Source organism: Alosa alosa, chromosome 23 (genome assembly GCF_017589495.1).
Source record: "Alosa alosa isolate M-15738 ecotype Scorff River chromosome 23, AALO_Geno_1.1, whole genome shotgun sequence".
In the NCBI taxonomy this organism is placed as follows: Eukaryota; Metazoa; Chordata; class Actinopteri; order Clupeiformes; family Clupeidae; genus Alosa; species Alosa alosa.
In genome coordinates, this window is record NC_063211.1 from 29,181,600 (window position 1) to 29,200,993 (window position 19,394).

A 19,394-nucleotide genomic window follows, 5' to 3' on the forward strand; every position below is an offset into this window, starting at 1 on the left:
TTACAAAAATTACTCGAGGCAAAAACCCTGCCTCGAAGCCTCGTTAAATTCCTATGACGCACTATACGCGCAGGGATCTGATTGTTCCACACGGACAGTTGTTCAGGAAGCACACCACTAGCGCGTGAAACGTGATACATTCTGAATTTAGCTGGCGCAATTGCGAAGTCAAGATGTCCATAAATGGCAGAGAATGTCTAAAGTTTTCAAGTAAAGTTTTGGGATCATTACATACTCATAAAGGTAAAGAACAAGCATCTGAACCAAAAACATCCACTCCATGCTGTTTCACCAAGCGTCAATAAACTAGGCTATCTATCTATCTATCTATCTATGTAGCCTATAGCCTACATTGATGTTGGCTGATTTTAATCACAAACTGTATTTGTAGCGATGTCGTGATATAATCAATGTTTAGCTTTGATGTTTTTAAGTTGTAAACTTATTCACGTTCAATTGCAAGATGCCCTAAAAAAGAACCCCTTACACATGCATGCACCCTCATCTTTCCTCACGCACAGCACGCGTGCACACACACACACACACACACACAGGTTGCTAGGTTACCATAGCAAATAGGCTCACCCCAGAAATTATTTTTTAGTAGCCTAATGGTAAAATTATTTGTTAGTAGCCTAATAGTAGGCTGTTTTTTTTAATAATGGTAAAATTATTTGTTAGTAGCCTAATGCCAAATGCTGCAGTTGTAGAAATCTATATAAAACAGATATTTCCTCAGATCTAGATTACAGCATAAAACTTGTTGTGCATATTAATAGCCTACATTAAATTGCGTTCCCTCTTCTCCCTCCCAGCACTTCACAACATACTATGGACAGCTTTTTATGTCTGTATCTCTTAATTTTATAGAGAGCATTTTGAACATTATTTAATTGTTGGCACTGGCACTTATAAACACTAAATGGGTAAATTGCAATAAATGGGCTTAGTTTTGGAGCCAAATGTTGGAGTTAGAATAAATACCTCTGTGCCAATTGCTTGATCATTTTACAGCAATGTCATTTTTGTTATGCATTATTTGTTTTGGTTGTTTAAAAATGCAAATAAAAATTATCCGATTAATCGATCGATAAAGTGCTAGATTAATCGATTACAAAAAGAATCGATAGCTGCAGCCCTACTTGACTTGGCAATATAAAAAACTATGTCAGTGCAAGAATAGGTTGAGGTAATAGGGTTACAGCCATTCAGTATTGTAGCAGAAGCCATTGGTCATGTGTGCTAATATAGCATGAAAAACAGTGAAAAAGCAATGAATTACTCACTAAAAAACAATTAGCAATTCCAAGGGGGGAAAGAAGGACAGGCCAATTGCAGTGGCTAGTTTGTAAAGGCTGGGTCAGTGTTGTCGCTATTATAGGGACTATGGCTTCTATGTCCACTAGGTGGCACCTGCTATGTTGAAGGTGGTTACAATTATTTTCATTCCAATAACTTCACACACTACATTTCTGTTCGCACTCGTTTTCCTACTGTTTAGTTTAATTTCTTGAACTGCTCTATTGACTCAAGTACACTGTTCACAGAAGAGCATAGCACTGCAAATTACATACCCCACAGCAAACACAGGTCTGAGGCTCCCCTTCTAAAACACTGGACAAAGGGATTCTTCCCGGCAGTATTTAATTTCACTTATAGAGCGTCAAAACATTACAGGTGTCTCATGGCGCTTTACAGGATGTTAGATAATCAGAGAAAAGAAGGCCCATGGGTAACAGGGGCGAGGAAAAACTCCCTAGAATTGGAGATACAGTCTGTATACATGATATATGCATAAGTTAGTCAGATGTAGAGAATAGAACATGGTGTTTAAAGCCACCTGAGATGTATGTTACAAGAGGTGGGATGGTTACATATCCGGTATGAAAACGATGAATCCCATTTAGTGTCAGAAAGTTCAAATAGTCCAGTGTAGGAAATGGAATTGTCCAGGGGCATTAGGAGTTGTCATAGGGCAAGTGGTGGGTCGCTAGGCTGTAAGGGCCAGGAATCCGGGCAGGGGGGACAGTAATAGGCAATGATAGGGCAGTCATAGGGATGGGACTTCAGGTGAGATGAGGGCCAAACACATGGATGGCTGATGACTGGTGATGGTATACCTCACAAGTGAGGTAAGGGGGAAGAAAGAGAGATGTAGAGTGGGTTAGTTTTACTATAAATCAAAATGGTTAATATCAATAAGTATATCAATGGTACTATGTAGTGTTATAGCAGAGTGAGAATAAGTAAGAGAGGGAGAGTTATGAGAGAGAGGGAAGGGGAGAGAGGAGAGAGGGGGGGTTGTACGGCGTGACACATGAAAAGTAACTAAGGCATGGTGAAGGGTTGTCGACACCAGCGCAGGTATGGTCAGTGACCACCATCGCATGCATGACTGGCGTGCCAGTCACACGAGGACACAGCAGTGTGGTCCATTCCAAAAAACCTTGAGATGGGTGAAGTTCCACACTGCACCATACCTAACTATGGGAGGCACTAAAAAAGTATGTTTTAAGTCTAGTTTTAGAGGCTAGTTCCTGACGAACCAGAGATTAGTCCAGGAAGCAGAATTAATGTCTTACACAGATCTCTGCCGTCCTACAGTCACCCAGGCATATAGGGCATATAGAGAGGGTGTCTGTACCAAAACTGTCAACTCATGCTCAACCCACTAGGGAAATTAATCATAGCAATCTTATGATGATAAAAACATCTTCGGTTAAGCAAACTCCTCCAAAAATGCAACTTACGCTTGCTTTACTTAATATCTGATCACTGTCAAATAAGACTCCCTTGGTTAATGAAATTATTACTGACAATCATACAGATGTAATGTGCCTCACCGAAACAAACATGCATCACATTTAGCCAGATATGTGCAAGGCTGCAAGAACTCAAATGCGCCAATGATTTGAAGCTACCGGAATAGGAAGGAAAGTTATACACTGACTTCATAAACTGTCCTTAACCTCTCTCTACACTTTCAAAGTTGTTTACAATCAATGCCGCTGCTGGCCATTTTGGTGCGAGTTGGCCATTTTGGTGCGAGTTGCTTTGTGGTGCCCCCCAAAAAATAATAACTCTTAAAGTAAATTAAAAGGCCTATATTTACAGACCATTACTGTGTATACTGTCATAATGTCCTTTTGCCAGCTCTTGTTTGCAAGCCTTGTTTGTTTGAGCTAAATTGATGGCACAATATTAACAATAATATGCACCATATTAAGTTGTTATAAGCAGCCTTCATTGCTTTGGAAATGGAAGTAATTTTTGCAATTTTAAAGTGAATTATGAGCCTGGTAGACACCTAGCTATCTGAATGGAATGAGTTTCAGTCGGCTCGGCATATCATGTGCTTCATGTAAATGCTTGGAAAATGAATTATGGAAGACTCACCAATTCCATTCTACAAAGACAAAGTAGGAAACTAGTCTTTATATTCTTGTCCATGTTCCAAATCACATTGATTGCAGCCTATGTTAAAGGATCTTCTCACCAATCTGAGTTTAAAAATAGTAAGAACCGCTGACAAGCCAATGGATGACAAGCCAGCTGGAATCTGCCCCTCTCTTTGTCTTCCTCCTGTGTGCGCAAGATGTGTGCCCAATTAAGAGGAGTAAGTAGAGTTAAATCTGCTACGTGGTGGAGATTGAGAGAACCTAAAAAGTATCCTTGCATGTGACATGGTGCATTTTGACATTGTACATGTTATCGAGGAAGAGTGAAATGCAGTTTGCAGTAAAGCTGCAATTTATTGGCAAAATTTGGGTGCCCCCTCTGTCCTTTGGTGCCCTACAGACAGTGTGTGATGCTTGTGGTGGGAGCAGCGGCACTGTCTACATTACAAAACTGGATTTGTCTGTAGGGACCCTCTACACACTACCATGGAAGCATAAGACTATTTTGGGCCTTGTCAGTGGTTTGAATGCTCCATGCCCGCTGCTACAGGCTATAAGCCATTTTGTTGCTAATGAAACAACGGTGCATCTCAAAACTCTGATTAACGTAATTTTGCTCCCAAACAAAAGTTTTAACTATTTATCATCCATAAATAGATCATACAGTAGGTTATTCTTACACCAAACTATTCCTTTAAAAATAGGATGGTATGATACATGTATAAAACGGTTGTTATTCTTAAACAGTTGCAATATATCGTTCAACCTATTAAACACTCAGATCCAATGTGGTGGTGAACAGAGGCAAAATTACAAAAAGTTGTGTTAGTGTCCAAATACATACAGACCTGACCGTATTATGTTGAATTGTGCTGCTTACTAAACCACGCCTATAGATCCCTGTATAGACCCAATAATAAGTGGAGTAAAACTGTGATATTTTCCAGGAGGGACAATCAGTACAATCCTGGATTTGCCGTATGCCTACTCTGTGATTTTGTCAGCGGCGGTAGCAATCATCTACACTCTCCTTGGGGGGCTCTACTCTGTGGCCTACACTGATGTCATCCAGCTGATCCTCATCTTTGTTGCTTTGGTGGGTTTCAGCCATTGCAAGACCGTATGTAATGAATGTGTAATGTAATGAACCGTATGTATGAAATCATGAATCTAGCAGAGGTTGGACCCAAATGCACGACAAAAACACAAATTAAACTCAAAGGATCTTTATTTACTCAGGAGACAAGAACAAGAAACAGGGTAACATGAAATAAACACACAATGGACAAGCAAGGTGCTGAACAAAATGAAAGTAGTAAATAGACAGGACTAAAGCGCTCCACAAATACTGTATGCACTGACATGAGTGAGCTGTCACTTTCTATACACATCAGAGCCAACATTTTTAAGATAAGATAAGATAAGATGAGCCTTTAATGTCTCTTAGGTAAAGAAATTGTCTTCGGCAATCGAGAGAGTGAGGTTACACAAATTAGACAAAAAACATACATTAACGCAAAAAGGTGAGCTAACACCAATAACACAGAGACATATAAATATAGGCTAACTTCACATCCACACATACATAGCCAAAAACCCCCATTCACACACTTCAAAAACTCCTACAACCTGCATTACACACAAACAACCCTATTCTAAACACACACGGCATCGCAACACCACTGCAACATAGCACAGGATACCACAACAGAGACCTATAGTTTATATTGCACCCTGCCCTATTGCAAACACTACACCATTGTAAAAATAAATAATGTAATAAATAAATACCCCCTTACACACCCACCCACCCCACACACTCAATATCTCTACTAAGACGTACTGTTAAGTAGTTTGATTGACCAAGGGACCATGGAGGGTTTATACCTATTTGTTTTGTGGTTTGGTGCCTTATATCTTCTTCCTGAGGGCAAAATTTCATACTTGCCAATTACAATATGTTCTGTGTCCTCTGCTATCTTTAGTCCTTGCTTTCTGACTGTTGCATCAAATAGTTCTTGCAGTGAGGTAGAAGGGGCATACCCATTATCTTCCCTACTCACTTGATGAGGGATTGCAATTGAGCTTTGAGCTTCACAGACAGGTTCCAACCAACCCAAACCATATTATGATGCCATATATTATGATGGATTCAATGGCAGCCCTAAAAAGTTAGCATAATGTCTTTTTCTATGCCAAACACTCTTAGCCTTCTCAACAAAGCCCTAAATGCCTTCACAACAGTGTCAGTATTAATTATGACCGCCCTGTGGCAGCGGTCATATAAGGTTTAATCAGATTTTTTTTTTTTTTTTTTTTTTTTAGCATGCCCAAATTTCCGTCAATGATTCCGGGACACTGAAAGACCGGGGTACCGCGAAAACTTGGTGGACATGTAACCCCACATGGATAGCATGGAACCATCGTTTTCGTTTTGATCTGTAGCCCCTCCGCTGAATTGGACCCCGAAGGAGGGTAGGGCAGACACAGTTTTTCTGTGAATATCTCGAAAACCGTAGGGTTTAGGAGGACCATTTTTTTTTTTTTGTATGTTGATCTCAAGGGGCCATGTCAACCCATTCCATAACCACTCATTTCATGTATAAGCGCCACCTAGTTAAACACAAAAAAAGTAAAAATGAGGTGGTGTAATTGAAGGTATCTGTGACCTAACATAGTCAAAACTGCACAAAATTGGAAGTGTAGGATCATTATGACACCCTATGTATGCACGCCAAGTTTTGTGGAATTCCGTTCATGGGGGGCCACACAATAAATTAATTTATGTTACTATACACCAACTGGCCTGTAGGTGGCCGGAGACAGTTTTCTGTGAATATCTCGAGAACCGTAGGGGCCTAGGAGGTCCACCTTTTTTTTTGTATGTTGGTCTTAAGGGGCATGTCAACCCATCCCATTACCACTTATTTCATGTATAAGCGCCACCTAGTTAAAAATTAAAAAAAAAAAAAAATAGGTGTTTTCATCTCAATATCTCTGGCTGACAAGGTCAAAACTGCACGAAATTAAAAAGTAGGATCATTATGACACCCTCTGAATGCATGCCAAGTTTTGTGTACTTTCGTTCATGGGGGCCTTACAATAAAATAATTTATGTGTACATTTAGTGGCGATACACCAACAAAGGATTCGGGACACTGAAAGACCGGGGTACACAAAACTTGGTGAGCATGTACCCCACATGGATAGCATGGAACCGTCATTTTTCGTTTTTCATCTGCAGCCCCCGCTGGACTGGACCCCGAAAGGAGGGTAGGGCGAACACAGTTCTCTGTGAATCTTTTATGGTATGTTGGTCTCAAGGGGCCCACATCAACCTGGCTCATAATCACTCATTTGTGATTTGCCCCGGTAAAAATGAAAATCAGTAGGATTAAAAAAGCCAAAATAAATATTCATCATCATCATCATGGCTGCATTTTCAGTATTGGCAAAGTAGTAGTCGTTTGTCCACTAGATGGCGCATCGTTGCAGTGAGGCGTAATTTTGTTGGAAGTTAAAAGTGGGTTGGAAAAACAATGGGCCTTCATACAAGGACTGTAATTTACATTGCGAACATCTAATAAGGATAGGGCGATGTTCACATGAAGTGTAATTCCCATTTCTTCTTGAAGCCGAAATAAATCTAAGGATGTTTCGGACATGCTTGGTTTTTTTTTACTGCAGATGCGTTAATCTTGTAATATCAATAAGGACCTAGGTAATGTTACCGTTAAAGCGTTGGTTGAGTGATGGAGGCATTTGATTGATTGCATTTGTAGAAAACTATAAATGCGGTTATACCAAGCAAATTGATAGCAGCACTGTTTGTATCTTTTCGACTGTCATTTATTGCACGTGCTACAAAATCATTCTGTGCAATGGAAGATTTATAGCGTTACACCGGTCTGATACAGTTTGCCTATACATCGCGTGAGACTGAGGCGCCCTGTTTATTTTTGTTTTAAGTCGTGCAGGGGTGTGAGAGGGAATCGATGTGCTTTGATTACAGCTTGGTAGTTGTAGTCTGTGAAATTAAAAAGCGCGTGTGTGTGAAGTATCAAACAATGACACCTTCATTTCATTATGGCTGCTTTAGCAAAACACCTTAAGCTACTGTGTAGTGGGTCCCATTTAGAAGTGGCTACTTCATTCGCGCTTTCCTTGACTCATGGAGCTGCGTGAATGTTATTACAACTTTTTTTTTAGCCCGCGATATGACAGTTTAAGTCCGCTTGATACTGTAAAGTAAGCCATTGGTTTCAAAGGAGATTTTATTTGTGTAATAGCCAGCATAGCCTATTGACAATTTATGTTGTCAATAGGCCTACCTTATAATCCTACCTGTAGCTTAGGGAAGCTAACAACTTTCTATTAGGATCTAGTTTGTTAGTTACCGTTTTTGTCATAACTCCCTGATGCATTTTGCATTTAGAATAGCCAGAAGCGTGTATATCTCAATCGGAAAATTAAACAATATCGGTGCCTATGGACTAGGCTGGGTGAACCCAGCCTGATCTACCCCGCTATTTATTTTTGATTTCTTAAAAGATTGAGCTTGGTCTGATGAAAGCCAGACTAGCCATGGACCTCAGTTAAACAATGCAAGGGAACATGAATCAGCCTATATTTGCACTAACAATAGCGGACAAAAGCTTTTCAACTTTGGCCCGTTAAAATGTGTATGAACAGTCTAGCGGCGCATTTCATCAAGGCCCATTTGGACATGTCAGTTATTTGCACCACTGGTTAGATGTAAAACAGCATTTCGTTTCAGACTAGGCTACTGTTACTTAATTTGTGCATTAACAATAACGTTTCAGACTACTGTTACTTAATTTGTGCATTGACAATAAAATATTACATGAACTAAAGATGACTAAAATCTTATGTAGAAGAAGAAACATTCACAAAAAATCCATCCATCCAAAAATGACCTTTGTTTTTTTGATAGCTGTTGAAAACGGACATGGAACTGACAGAGATGTTTTTGTTTATAAATACATAAAAAAATAAATAAATAAATAACATTATGCTGATACCTTTTGCTTTTCCCAAATACAATGTAGCCTACAGGTGTAAGTGACCTTTCATCAATCCAGTTGCAATGGATGAACTGTGATGAACTGCCCTACTTGTGATTGTTTAGAGATTTTAAAGGTTTTATAACAATTCTACATCTTCTTTGGCTATTCTACAATCTATTCACCTTTTCAGCACCAGTAGGGTACTTTCTGTGCAGCCGCACACACACTCTCAGGCATGCCAAACAAGCATACACAAAAGTTTCAAGAGTGGGGATGGAGTAAAATATGGAGACAAATTGAAGTGTGATTTATTTTTTTAAGTGAGCGGATGTACAGGACTGAGCGGCGGTCATATTTTGTACCGCTATGCGGTACATCTAGTTACTATTATCATTATTGGGATCACAGAATGTGTTTACTGATAGGTCCCTGCATCCTCAGTGTCAAACCTTTTATAAAACCTATTAAACTCATTTGCCCTCTCTCGTTCATTACACACATTGAGTTCACTTTTCCCCCTGTTCAGATTAGTCATGTCCTTTACACAGTCCCACATATTTTTAAAGTCCTTAGTTAAAAACTGACAGGCATTGTGTAACCTGGGCGTAACACACAAATACAGTTTTGCATCCAGTCACACAAAATAGCAGAGGTCCCCACAGTTTATAGAGATAAGACAGAGACGTGGTCTAAGTATAAGTATATATTAAGTATATATACTCTTTTGATCCCGTGAGGGAAATTTGGTCTCTGCATTTATCCCAATCCGTGAATTAGTGAAACACACACAGCAAACAGTGTACACACAGTGAGGTGAAGCACACACTAATCCCGGCGCAGTGAGCTGCCTGCATCAACAGCGGTGCTCGGGGAGCAGTGAGGGGTTAGGTGCCTTGCTCAAGGGCACTTCAGCCATGCCTACTAGTCGGGGTTCGAACCGGCAACCCTCCGGTTACAGGTCCGAAGTGCTAACCAGTAGGCCACGGATGCCCCCAAAGTTAACTTTATTGAGCTGATTAAATGTATTGAATACTGAAGCTGAAAAGCAAACCATAGAGTTAAAACGCAGTACTCTCTTTATTAAATAGAGTAATTAAAAATAATAATTATTGTGGGTGACAACGCTGACGGGAAGGGGCATACTCACCTTAAGGGATCCCAATGTGCAGTTACCACCTGGTGCTCTCTCACAGCAAACCTTATAGTGCAAACAATGTGAGGCCTCGTGATTCAGGTGAAATTGCAATTAACACTAATGTGTTAAGGTGGGACCCCTGCTGACTAACCCCGCAACCATACATTGTCGAGCCCACTAACACACTATTAATTGAAGCCAATGAGCCTCTAAACTTAGCTAGGTACTTTATTGTCCCCGTAGGGACACTTTCATCAGTGAGTACAACATTGTAGCATCAGTCCACAGTACCCCAGTGTTACACAGAGGCTCTTAGTGAGATAGATATAAAAACAAAACAAAACAAAAAAATAAATAAAAATACAAGAACAGAAAGGGGAAAACAAGATAAAATCACCGTCCAGAGGTCCTGCTGAACAGAGATTCAGAAGGCGTCATGACTATAACTAAATACACTTTATATGAAATTCAAAATATATGAAATAGAAACATATGACACAAGCTATCATTTTCCATGTGTGTTTGTGTATGTGGAGAGAGTCAAGCAGAATCTAGGATGGCCACTGCTGTGAATGATCACACTATAGTATATTCATTATTACTGATGGCGATGACTGATGATCCCCCAGCCCAAATTGTGTACACCTAAGGGGAAGGGTGAAGAACCTAAGGGGGAATTCCCCCAATTTTGAAAAAAAAAAACATTTTAAGCCTTGCTCTCTCTTCTAATTTTCTTGTTGAAAAGAATTTGAAATGTATTTTGAATACTTTTCTTGCCAGCAAAGGTGTATCAAAAAAATGTCAATAAAAATATCGGTATCGTTATCGCCCAAAGTGAAATTTTAAATATCATTATCGGCCCAGAATGTCAATATCGGTGCATCACTAATTAGTTTATAACTAGTTTCAGCATAAGGTTTTAAGACACACCTTACAAGGAGTGGAACACAGACATGGCAATGTAAGAGAACAACCGAAAGACACTGGCAACACAAAATATAAGATTATGACAATAGGTACGGTAGCAGTCCAATAAATAAACCTCCATCCCAACAACACCTTATCATATGTATTGGCAACAGACACTAGCACACCTGCCTCCCAGTCCAAGGTGCTGCAAGGTTAGATTCTAGGACTGAACAGAACCTGTGAACAGAACAGAACTCAGTCACAAACTCAATGGTGGAAAGAGTATGATCTGAGGATATTTTGATTGTTGAGCTGTCCAATGTCTGATTTTATTTCTGAAATCTTCCCGTATATGATTGGTTAAGAGGTTTATGGCGTGAATGTTTTTGGATACTTGAAGATGAGTCATGAAAAAATAATGTCACTTTCATTTCATTCGGTTCATTTGATATGGACAGCCGGATGCCATCTGTACTTTGTTGGAGTTTACATTGACTGAAAACCACACAGCTGGATAAACTGAGGTAAATTATTTTTTAAATCAGTTATAGTTATGGTTTATCAGTTATAGTTATGGTATATATTTGAATTTCCCCTTGAGGATCAATAAAGTATCTATCTATCTATCTATCATATGGTATCTTAATTTTTAGTCATACAAATTCACAGATTCACAGTCACAGAAATATGCCTTCTCATCAGCGTCAACATTATGGCATAGTGGGGGCTAGTGTACCGTCATGTAAACTTTAGCTCTGAACTGCTTGTAATATTGTTGTTTGCTTTTGATGTCATTTATTTTTCTTTTACAATTTTATTTGCAAACCTGTAAGTAAGTTTGTTTTCTAATACCAATTTGTATGTTAGATAAGCATTATGTTGGCAAGTAAGTATAGCATATCAATATAAATATGTGGGGTCCGCGTTTCTACCATCACTGACGTGAAATAAGTTGATTGACACAAACTTCAGAAGTGTGTGGTCTAACATTTTCTAAGATGGCATGATTTGAAATAGACTAAGCTATTTCCACTCCTCTCAATGTGTAGTTATAGAAAGCATGATATGAAATCACATATTCTGTCAGAAATGTCATTATTGCATTTACAAGGATACAAGGATAGTTTATTGTCACATGCATATAGTTACTGGAAGTGAGAAATGCAGTGAAATTATGTCTGGTGTCATGGGGGGGTGGGGGGGTAAAAGTGCTGTAGAAGAGGGGTTTAGTAAATTAAGTGGCAAGGGCTGCATAAGAAAGGTGGGAGAGGATTGGGATTGGGGGGGGCACCAACAAGGAGCAACAGTTAGTCACTAGGTCTGTCTTTTTCTTGATACCAGCCAGATAATCAGATTTAGGGTAGCTAAACCCTTGTGTAAGGTGTGTAATAAAATTACTTTGCATTTTCAGGTCATGCTATTTTGAGTTACCCAGAATACTTCAATAGTTTAGGTTACCTTTTCTTGTGTGTATGTGTGCATACATGCACGCATCTGTAGTTTTGTGATTTTTTTTTTTATTATTTGAAAAAAAGTATTACATTTGTATGGTTTTGCTGTTGTTTCAGATTAAGGATAACAAGATCTACACAGACCTACCAGAAAGAGGAGAGTCAGCTGACTGCTGATAAGCTTGAGCTCATAGCAGCTCACAATGCTGAAGACCATGAGGGGATGGAGGAAGAATAAGCTGCTGAGTGACAGGGGGAGGGGGAGGAGAAAGAGGAGAGTGGCCTGTCATCATCCTCAGTTTGGCATGTATTTGATTGTATACTTCGTAAATTATGCCAGCATTTCTATTCATTCATTTTATTTGGTGGGTTTAGGGTTGATTAGTCATTCTTCAGGTCCTGTGTCAGGGCATAAACACTTCTCTGACCCTTTCCCTTCCTATGCTGATAGGGACACAGTTCTGATACCATTTGGTCCCTGTCCCTTACAGTAGGTAGGTGCCATGCGTTGGGATGTACAGACTGCCACTAAAACAATGCATGACATAGACTTTTTTATGTTGTATTTTACTCAAGTTATTGTCTCAGACATATGTACTGTAGTTTTACAAACCGAAAGGGGTGGGAGCTTGTGCTTAGATAACCAGCAACTGTAGATATTAAAAAGAAAACAACAAGTAGCCATAACCTACAACATGTGTAGCATGCGTGCATATTCTCTCTTCTGCACAAAAGGTCTGCGCATGCATATAGTTCTGCATAAGTTGATTTTATTAACGTGTTTACAAACTATTCACAGAAAATTGTAAATAGCCTAGTAGCCTACTGTCATGTAGTTAATGGGATACTGTGCAGAGTTGGGAAGTTATGGTAAGCCCATTTGGTGTGAATACACACACACACACTGGGGAAATTCTCTCTCATTGTTTAGTAGCCTGATGGTATGCACAGTGCGTACTGTACGTCCGTACACCTGCAGACGCGCCTGCACTCATCTATTACTTGAACTCATTGGCAAAGTGAAACTAACTTCACAGTGGTGTGGCAAAACAGTTATACACAGTTAATTACTTTCTCTACTGACTGACCATGGGTTACTATCGAAAACATAGCCTGGAAAAAGCAAAACTTACTTACCCAAATAATGTTCGAATGACAGAACGTTCCGTCTTCTCGTGGCCGTTCTTGAGTGCGATCTGCCTGCCTGCTTGACTGACTGTGAGTTTTTGCCTGCCTGGTTTTGACCTCTGCCTGCTTCTCCTCGACTGTGTCTCTGCCTGAAGATTTTGTACTTTTGCCAAGTTTTTTCTGTTTTTTGCCTGCCTGTTTTGTTGCCGGTGAATGAAGACTGGCCTGCTGCCGTGAAGGAGGATTGACTTTTGTGTATCGCCTGCACCCTCTCTGGAGTGTCCAGTTGCCTGTCCCTGTTTTTCTCCTGCTGGTGTTTTGCCTTCTACGACTGTTTTTCCTGAACTGTTTTTTGTGCGTTTTTCTGAAGACTGCTTTCTGTTGAAGATTGGCCTAGTGTGTTCCCTGTGGATTACTCTCAGGACTGTGGAAGCTCTGTTTTTTTGTCTCTGCTAATAAACCTCCTCCTCTGAGACAATTCTGGGTGTTTGTCTTATCTGAACCTGAGTCCCATTCTCTGAAAACGTGACATAATCACTTTTATCCGTCATTACCAATTTGCAAATGATGGTGAATAACTACTCATTGTGAGATGTATTTTGTAATATCTTTATTATAATGATGTTTCCCATTGTGTAATTTGTAATGTTTTGCATGGATGTGCACTGGTGCACATTTCTGTGGATGAGAGAAGCAGGGTGCGTTGTGCACCCACTCTTGTCACTGTTGATAATGTGCTCTTAAAATAACATATATACTCACCATGGATTTCTAACCAGGTTTCTCTTGGTCAGCGGCGAAATGATTTTTAGAGGGTGTAAGATAGCAACTTTGGACCGTGTGCCAAAATACACCTTCTGCCAGACCCCTGAGCGCAAAGTATAATAAAAGTACAGTGTATGGCGAAAAAATCCGAGAGTAAGGTAGGAATAAACTTTGTATCGGGATAGTAATCCACTTTGTGCCAGGTTTTGTGTCGCAAAAATAGGGCCATATGTTTTATTTGTAAATGGACTTGACATGGCATTCAGCAGAAGGGTATGCGTTTTGTGATGAGTCATAAGTCTTCTGTGTTCAACCTTCAGGTTAGCCACTCCACCCACCTTTCCTATTCGCCTTATTCACCCAGCGGCCAGAACGAGGCTACAGGGTACATTTGTCATCACACTTCAGTCTAGCAGATGGTGGTAATGCACTCCGTTTGCAAATTACCAAGAAAAAAAAAAGCTCACAGAAAAAGAAGGGTTAGCTGGCCTGCCAGAGTAACATTCTTTTTCAGTGAGTTTTTTGGCAGTTTGCAAATGGAATGCATTACCACCATCTGCTAGACTGAAGTGTGATGGCAAGTGTACCCTGTAGCCTCGTTCTGGCCGCTGGGTGAATAAGGCGAATCCTCTTCTGTGTGAGTGTGTGTGAGTTTGTGTGTATATGTTTGTGTATTCTCCACAGGCTTTCCCTACAACGTAATTTACTTTCAAATTTTTAGAACACATTTATTGTTGAGTGATGTTGAAGTTGATTGTATTGCTAGCTATTCATAAATAATATATTTTATATATGTACATAGTTTTCATATTATACTGATTTATAAAAAGAAGTTGTATCTGTTGAATGAAATGTATTTTATGTCTCTATTCCGAAATGGTCTAAATTAAATATATATTTAGTTCCTTTACTACTGGTAATGTTATGTTTTTTTAAATGTCATTCTTATTATTATTATTCATCATTTCCTTATACAAACAAATAGTTTATTCTTATAGACCAAATAAATCTAAACCATTATGTCTGACTATATTATCAGTTTTTATCTATATTTGTATGTTGTTGGTGAGAAAGTGAATGTGAATTTTGTCAACATTCTTAATCCAGTTTCCTGCATTTTTTTTACACTGGTCACTAAATTAATCAAACCTTTGAAAAGTTAAGGATATTCCAATAACCCATGAGTTGCTAAACATGTTAGACACTATATAGTTCTCTATCTTGTAGAGAAATATGATGAAAATTCCTTTATATGTGAAAAAAATTAATGTTTTACAAATTTTGGTTATACATTTGGAGAGGATTTTCCAAAGACTGTAGTGTTCATTACTATATCAATATTACATATGTATTTATCATTTATCATTTAATGGAATGTTCGGCATGGGCACAAATGGGTTAATGTATTTTAGGCGTTTTAAATGGATAACATTCTTTACACATTTTATCAAGACATTTGTTTTATGAGATGGGCTTATTCATTATTGACCCATGAGATCTTTGTGTGTTCTTGTTTATAGTGTTATCATGTGTTCCCCTCTAGTGGCTCTGTGTGCCATTCATCCTCCTGAATCCCATCCCTCTTGACATCAGCATAACAGCCTTCAATCACACCTACCAACCTCCTTGGATTGGTCATCTGCAGACACAGGACATCTGGAGATGGCTGGATGATTCTTTAGTGCTGGCAAGTAGCTTTGAGGGACAAAACAGACTGATATCATGAACTGCGTATGTATGACACGCCAATGGCCACTAGTGTGTTCTCTAATGCATAATAGCATTTTGGCATGTTTATCAACGTCATAACCTAACCCTAATGCGGAAGTGAGACGTTAAGTGGCGTGTATGTTCACGCGGAGTTGACATACACGCAGATAGCTCAAAATGCGTGCAGATAACGAGCCAGTTGGCTAAGTGGATCGTATATTTACGCAAAACCACCAAGTTGGACAGAATGTTTTCTTATAAACTGGGTTTTTGTCACTGGGTTGTCACTGACTAAAAACCCAGTTATTGGAAATTTACACAGCAAGTAGGCATACATCAAACAACAATTTACACTCCATCTCTGGCTTGATGTAACAATGTGTTTAAAAAGTGTTTTTGAATGTGTACGCTTCATATACACTTTAAAAGCATACAAATATGCTCTGGGCAGATTGAATAAGTACGTAAAGCGGTACAAGTCTAAATTACTACAGTGATTCTAATGGAATATCTAATGTCAGACAGGCAACTTCAAAATTGGTTCTGATCTAAATTGCCCAGGGTAAGATAGGAGTTTCAGTGCAGAACAGCCTCAGCAGGGATATTTCGCCTGATTGTATGTCTCAAATGGTTTAAATTAATCATACTATAATGCTGCCGTAGCTTAGTCTTTCTTGGACCTGTTTACAGTTTGTTTCCCATTGTTTCGAAATACTACACACAATCAACACAACACCACACCCAAGTAGCAGAATCCCTAAGATGTTTTGCGAAATGAAACACCAGTCAAAACTATACAATTATGTATAAAAAAATATTTTGTTGTCATATCACAATCACATCCATCATATGATCCGGTTATGTTTGAATCAGTTACACACAAATGTATACAATTCAAAATGCATTGACAAAACATGTTTTCTTAGAATATAGTGTAGGCTAGGCTTGATTTTGTTTGAGTGTGTATTCCCAGCAAACACGCAACGTTCCGGGAACGTTCCCTGAAGGTCATGGTTATGGTTATGGGATTTGGCAGACGCCAAAGCGACACACAAATACAAAAACAACATAATATTTAAAATGTAACAGGGTACAGATTAGAATGTTGGTCAAACTATATTAAGGAGAATAACAATAATAAACAACAATTTCAATTAAATCAATAGCCTAATAAAATAAGCAATGAAAATAAGGGAAAAAAGCAATAATTAACAATAATGTCCATTTAATCAATAATATAAAAACAATGACATGGTAAGACTACATTAAGGAGAATGTCAATAATAAACAATAATGTCAAATTAATCAACAGCCTAATGGAAATAAAACAATATTATACAAACTATTACGCTTAAGAAGCGCTTAAAGAATTAAGTGCATGTTGAATAGGAATGTCTTTAGACCCCTCCTAAACGACCCAAAACTACCACAGGAAAGGAGAGCACTGGGCAACTCATTCCACCAACATGGAACCACTGAGGAAAAGAGTCTTGAATTAGACCTTGTGTTTATGACTGGTCGACACAACAGACGCTCATCAGAAGACCGCAGTGGGCGGTTGGGGATGTACGTCTTAATTATTGAATTAAAATAACTAGGAGCAGATCCAGTCAGTGTCCTATAGGCCAAAGTGAGAGATTTAAATTTAATTCTGGCTACTAAAGGGAGCCAATGGAGAGTAGGAGAGGAGTTACATGTGTCCTCTTTGGCTGATTGAAGACCAGGCGTGCTCCAGCATTCTGAATCAACTGTAATGATCTTATTACACAAGCGGGTAAGCCAGCTAATAGTGAATTACAAGAGTCCAGCTTGGAGATGACCATGGTCTGAACAAGAAGTTGTGTGGAATCTTGTGTTTGATAAGGTCTGATCTTCCTGTTGCAAAGCATAAACCGACATGATTTTACAATAGAAGCTACATGCTCATAAAGGTCATAACACAGACCTTTAAATGTGAATTTATAAAGCTCTTGTACTAGCATGGAATCACAGATTGTTTGATGTCCACCTGAGTTAGGGTGCCATGCGAATTGTAAGAAAAGTTTGTTGTGTGGGTTACAACATTGAATCCACTTACCTGTGTAGGTCTACGGGTAGCCTCCCTGGATTGCTGTATGCAATTTCTCTTGAACAGTCAAACTTTGTAACGTAGGTCTTCAAACAGACCAGGTTGCTATGTCTTTTCAACTTTGTAACTTTATATTTTTTAAATTAATGAAAAACTTTTTAAAAATCCCCATAGACTTAACATTGTGATTGAGACATCACAATACGGCCATTAAGCAATTAGAATCCTATGCCAGGTGGCCAGGCCACCTGCAGCAACAGCCAATCTCAGGCTTTACGCATACAATCTGGCTCTCTTAAGACTACACATCCTGTTCAACTGTTTCCTCTGCCCAAAACTGTTTCAAAATAAAAGTCCTCACTACAACAATTCACTGTTAAACAATTTAACCCATTAAACTACTGAACTTTTTAACTGTTCAGCCATTATAACCGTCACTTGTCATCAACTACGACTCCTACCCACTGTAGCTACTTAGCATATTTAGCATTGTTAGCATAGTTAACATTGTTATCATTTTTAGCAAAACTGCTAGAAAAAATTAGCTAAGTATAGTTAGCATAGTTAAACATTTTTAGCATAACTACTAGCAAACATTAGAGCCATTCCAACTTTCAGTTATCGCCAACTATCTACCTATACACAGCCATTAAACTATTTGAATATCAACATTAATTAAAGATGCCCTGCCACACGTATTTCATTACTTGTGGTAATGTCTGAAGTTCTACCATGGACTCTGTAACATTTTTTGTGGAAAACATGCCTTGGTTACCTTGTTTCAAGCCATTCTAGTGTGGTATTGAAAGCCTGCATGAAGACTCGGCTCGATTTGCGCCAGTTCTCATTAATATTCAACGAGCTAAGCTGGTTGACTCTGATTGGCTAACAGCTAGTAGGTTTTAGCCTGGGTGTTCCCATGCTGCCTTGCGCGCGATTTGATTCACGCTGCTAAGGCAGCCTGGAGACCATGGAGCAATCACAGAACAAGGGGGAAAGCAAGACGATGATGAGCTATGCACAGACGCATTTGATAGACATCCGTGGCACCCAATAAACGGATCTGGGCATTTTTTTCAAATACGAGAAAATGAACGTTTGGTTGCCAGACCACGTCTCATTGAGAAGTGGTGGCGCTAGCCAGGCTAAGTAGGTTTAGTAGTAGGTTTGAACTTAGCTTGGCTAGCGAGCAGGGTTTCCGTTGTCCGGTAATTACCGGACATTGGCTGGAAAAAAAATGAAATGTCCGATTGAAATTGGCTAATAATCCCGTCCCCCTAAAGCAATCTGAATTTGAGAATAAGCCTTAAAATGTAAGCCTATATTAAAGCAATACGTTCTGGCTATGTTTTTAAATGTACAGGCTCTACCGTTTGAAAGCTATTAAACAACACGCATAGCCTATGCTGCATTTCAAATAGGAAACATTTCAAATAGGAAGCGCACACTTAAAACGTCCATGTTAAACAACGAACAAATGAGTGAGGCGGTTCAAACCCAGGCCCAGGCAGACTAGCCTTAAAAGTTTTTTCAGAGGCCAGACGCGATGGATGATGATAAATTGGTAACGTCTGAAGCCTCAGATGTCCGGTCAACTCCACCACCACCAGATAAAAAGCATAAGTGTCGGGCGTATCTATCGGAATCATGACGTTGGAAGTGGAGTTGCGGGGTTGCGGCCGCTCCAAGACACTGTCATTCTCCGTGTACACTGGACATGCAACTGTATTCTGTACCCAAAGCATACAGTAGGCCTATGCTTTCTCTGTCTATGATCTGCAGGGTTAGGGCCTCCTCGACGAG

The 19,394-nt window shown here is 39.3% G+C and overlaps 1 protein-coding gene across 3 annotated transcripts in view; it reads left to right on the forward strand.

The window, feature by feature from the left end:
* Nucleotides 1-19,394, forward strand: part of LOC125288383 (high affinity choline transporter 1-like) — a 48,531-nt gene that overhangs the window by 20,277 nt on the left and 8,860 nt on the right. For all 3 annotated transcript variants that reach the window (XM_048234700.1, XM_048234702.1, XM_048234701.1), the window contains 2 exons: nucleotides 4,346-4,494; nucleotides 15,357-15,500. In XM_048234700.1, coding sequence (XP_048090657.1) covers nucleotides 4,346-4,494; nucleotides 15,357-15,500 — 293 coding nt within the window. The remainder of the gene's footprint in view (nucleotides 1-4,345; nucleotides 4,495-15,356; nucleotides 15,501-19,394) is intronic.